The 4,830-nt window shown below is 39.8% G+C and overlaps 1 protein-coding gene across 1 annotated transcript in view; it reads right to left on the bottom strand.

Annotated features, from left to right (window-relative positions):
* LOC107709247 (tetratricopeptide repeat protein 28-like) overlaps positions 1 to 4,830 on the bottom strand; it is a 130,714-nt gene that overhangs the window by 40,698 nt on the left and 85,186 nt on the right. Inside the window, exon 2 of the mRNA XM_016513688.1 lies at positions 3,794 to 3,941. Within this exon, the coding sequence (XP_016369174.1) occupies positions 3,794 to 3,941 (148 nt within the window). The remainder of the gene's footprint in view (positions 1 to 3,793; positions 3,942 to 4,830) is intronic.

A 4,830-nucleotide genomic window follows, 5' to 3' on the forward strand; every position in this document is an offset into this window, starting at 1 on the left:
ATGCGGTAAGATTTAGCGAGCACCATATGTGCAGAGGTGACCTCCGCCGGAGGAAGGAGACACAGTTAAAGAGTGAAACGCACACACTGTCATAAATCACGACAGGCCACAGTCGAGTGTCACCCGCTGCCCCGCGGGACCTCCAAAGATCCATTTTTATCTGCCCTTCCCTCGTTTTTCTGTAGCGTATCTATGAAGTATATTTCTTACTGTCCTTCTGGGTGTGTTTGATAGCCAATTCAGCATGTTTCATCCCGGCTGCACAAATGTGTACTGTCATAAGTGCTTTCACATCATATCCTGTATTTTATCACAGCTGGAACACCACATTGACCAATCAGCAACTATTAGTGTTATGATTTATACATTGCCATAATTATTGATTCTGAGTTGTTGTTTTTTTATGGTAAATTGGACAAAATTAAACATTTTCTGAGCAAACTGGACAAAACTTGTCTGTTTTTGCTAAATCTGACAATATTAAACTATTTTTTCATGGAAAATTTGAAAAAGTTAGAAAAAATCTGACAAAAATAGACATTTTCTGAGCAAACTGGGGAGAAAAAAAAGGGCTGTTTTTGCTAAATCTGACAATATTAAACAATTTTTGGTGGAAAAACGGACAAAGGTAGACATTTTCTGACCAAATTGGACAAAACTGGGCTGTTTTTGGCTAAATCTGACAAACAGTTTTTGTTGGTAAATCAGACTAAATTTGACATTTTCTGAGCATACTGGAGAAAAAAGAAAAAAAAAACCTGGGCTGTTTTATTTGCTAAATCTGACAATATGAATCAGTTTTTCAGTGGGAAATTGGACAAAATTAGACAGTTTCCCACCGAATCAGGTCTAATTTGGTCTAAATTGGTCTAAAACCAGGATTTTTTGATGAAGAGAAAGTTCAAAAGAACAGCACATATTTGAAATAGAAAACTATTGTAAACTATTTAACACATTTTTATGAAATAATTATCCGCTATACTGTATTTCGTGCGATGGACAAAATCTAGTCAAATTCAGCATGAATGAATCTCCAGACTGTAAAAAGACACTTCAGGAACGCTGAGTGATTTCCGACATGTTTAATTCCCTCTTCACGTGTAGCCGACAGGCGTGAACGTCCTCTGCCGCGGGCTACAAACACTCCGCTGGGTTTGTCGTGCGCATTCATACCGCGTAATTGCATTCAGCCTGACACTTTTACAAGTTGCATAAATCGAAGTGGCGAGAAACTCTTTGGCTTGGGGACGGAAGTGAGTGTGTGTGTGTGTGTGTGAATCTAGTTAACAGCAGACACAGGCATGATAAACAAGAGCGCAGAAGTGCTTATGCAGCCCGCCACGGAGAGGAGGGTTTAATGATGAGCCTCTGGGTGCCTATCTTTCCTTCCTCTCAACGCTTTTCTCTTTCTCTTCGCCGCTTCCCTCTCTTCTGTCGAGAGGCTTTGCCATGTGAAACAGAAGCTTTGACGTGTCTGTCTGGCGTCTCGTGGGAAGCTGCTAAATAAAGAAATAATAACAGAGACTGACAACAACACCCACTTGCATTTCATTGTGTTTACTTTCTTTTAGTCTATATACATTACCATTCCTAAACTAAGCCGTGCGGATTTCCATATCTGTAATTCGCTGTGCATCCGGAGGAGTTCTAGTATTCCCTGTAGCTCAAAAACAGAGGTTTCAGGTAGATTCTGTGCTAATTCATCACGCTTTATACCGCTGGGACGGGCTAAAAACACATCAAGAGAGAGTAGAAACCATCTGTGGATACAGTACAACCATCAATCACATCATTGCAAACTTTTTAAAAAAGATGCTTGCAGACCATTTCAATAATGCATCGCTTCAGTATTTACAGTATTCAGTATCCATTGTATTTAAAGATAGAATGAATAACAGAACGATAGAACAATCAATGGAACAGCATATGGATAGATAGATAGACAGACAGACAGACAGACAGACAGACAGACAGATAGATTACTCAAGACTGACTAGTTGATCACTGTATAGTGCTGCACAGCACAAACTGGAGCTAACCAGCTCAACAGACTTGAGTGGGTGGCGAGCACTGAGATTATCCTGAGTGTGATTTCCGGAGTCTGCAACTTTCCAACACATAGCTAAGAGGAGCGTCTGTTATCCCGCGCGAGCAGTCCAACACAATCGGCTCAGTTTTCGGTGGCATCTCACCTCTCGTCTTAGCGGAAGGGCTTTGAATGGCACCTCTGATGATGTGAAGCCGAGAAGAGAACAATTAAATTAAAGTTAGGTAATCCCACATGCAAATCCTCACACAAGGGCGCTACAAAAGCGATAAAGGGATGAGGGGAAGCGAGAGAGCGGGAGAAAGCGAGTCTCTTGTTATCAGCGAGCCCAAGGGCTGCGAGCGATCACCTCTCTGCCCGGAGCCGATTTGGAGAGACTGTTCAACATAATCTGCTCTCTCTGCGGCTCAGAGCGCTGCGTCTGGCTCTGAGGGACAACAGGGGGAAATAAGGGACATAATTAGCAGATAAAACGGCCCCGTTTGGACGTCCTCCCGCAACAACGGCTGTTTGCATGACCCTGTTTATTCTAAGACTGCGATTTACATCCAAGTGCCCTGAAAGCATTTCTCAAACACCTACAGCTGTCTATCTATCTATTGTCCATCCATCCATTCATCTATCTATCTATCTATCTACAAATTGTAAAAAATATATACATATTTTATCTTTTTTTTTTTTTTTAATTCCAAACATTCTTAGTGTATTACATATATTTGCAAATATTGCATATATATATATATATATATATATATATATATACACAAAGTACATATTTTGTCTATTTTTTTAAATCCTAATTTGAGTTATGCGCATTTGTAAATATATGCTAGTAGATGTGTGAATGTGTGAGACCCTGGACCACAAAACCAGTCATAAGGGTCAATTTTTTGAAATTTTATATTTCTACATCATCTGAAAACTGAATAAATAAGCTTTCCATTGATGTATGATGTTTGTTATGATAGGACAATATTTGACCTAGATTCAACTATTTGAGAATTTGGAATCTGAGGGTGCAAAAAAATCAAAATATTGAAAAAATCGCCTTTAAAGTAGTGTTAATTTCGTTAACGAAGACTATTATGTTATTGCGGACTGCTCTACACGCATCTACTACGCAAACTTTCATGAGTGCGGTTGCCAGATATCAAGAGTTCTAATCCCCGCTACTTATGACTGGTTTTGTGATCCAGGGTCACGTGTGTGTGTGTGTGTGTGTGTGTGTGTGTATACATACAGTATATTATTTTAGTATAAAATATTTGAGCCATTTTACATTTCAACCTTAGTCTAATTCTGTCAGATAACATCACTGTAATCCACTAGTAGAGAACTGAGACTTTTTCATTCAGTGCATAAAAATGAAAAACGACTCAAAATGATGAAGCAGGTCACATATGATCTGAAAAAAATGCACCTATACCTCTCATACACTAATACGGTTGCTAAATGAAGCTCATTATGCACACTGAACCCTCATTATCACGCTCATTACAGTCAACAGATGAATCTACATCAGAAGAGCCCAAAACAGCATGTTGCGTTATAGCTTATATTCCCTGTTCATCTGAAATAATTTTCCGCACAAACATCATTTCCTACTCAGCTTTTGCCATTTTCAGATTCCAAATAAGAAACTACTTGGCCCACTCATGAACCTTTTTCACTAATGAAGTTCTCACAAAAAGATTTTAATATCTTTAAGAGGTTGTTTTCAGGAATTTGACCCTACGGGCCGTGTACCTCTTAGCGGGGACTTCATGGCGGCCTCCACCATTCCCACCAGCAGCTGCAGGCTCTTGGGGTCCTGCGCCAGTCCTGAGGCGAAGGCGGCCAGGGCGTCCGCATGGCGCCCCAGGTACTGAAGGGCAACACCCTGTCGGAAGTATGCCTGCAGAAAGAGAACCAGAAAGAAAGCATGTTAGTGTTGTTATAGTCTTCAATGGACAAGCGACATACCCTCTAAAACTGGTTAAAGTGCACTAATCAAAAGTGATCTGAACAAAAACCCAAACCATAAGGGTTAAACCTCAGTGTAAAACGCATATAGACACCAACAATTCCTCAAACCATGCATTTTATTGAGGAGATCTGCATTGTTACTTAACTAAGTGAACTATTATCACCTGCTAGACGACAAAACAGCTACAAAAATCCCAAAGACTTACACTGAGCCATATCTGTTTACAGTGAAGATTAACAGGAAAAACATAGTAAATGCATGCTAAACAAACACATTTAAGATGTTTAAAGGAATAGTTCAGCCAAAAATGAAAATGCAATCAGGCTCAGTCCATCCAAGATGTAGATGAATTTGTTTCTTCATCAGAACAGATCTGGAGAAATGTAGCATTCCATCACTTGCTCACCAATGGATGCTCTGCAGTGAATGGGTGCCGTCAGAATGAGAGTCCAAACAGCTGATAAAAACATCACATTAATCCACACCACTCTTGTGACCACATCATCTTGTGAGTGAACAGCGGCAAGAAACAAATACTCATCACATTAAGATGTTTTCACTTTAAACCGTCATTTCCAGGCTAAAATACGTGTCCATAATCCACGATAACACTTCCTCCAGTGAAAAAGTAATCTCCTACTTGTTTAGAGCTGTTTTTGACTCGCTTGTAAATGGTGCATTATCTGTGCAGATTTCTCTCCTGATTCAGACTTTTTCACTAGAGGAAGCTTTATAGATACAAGATCAGCTGGAAGCAATGGTTTGACGTTCCAAGCGTCTTAATGGTGGATTTGTTTCTTACAAACACGCAGCTTTT

The sequence above is a fragment of the Sinocyclocheilus rhinocerous genome, unplaced genomic scaffold (genome assembly GCF_001515625.1).
Source record: "Sinocyclocheilus rhinocerous isolate Xijiao unplaced genomic scaffold, SAMN03320098_v1.1 scaffold101, whole genome shotgun sequence".
Lineage (NCBI taxonomy): Eukaryota > Metazoa > Chordata > Actinopteri > Cypriniformes > Cyprinidae > Sinocyclocheilus > Sinocyclocheilus rhinocerous.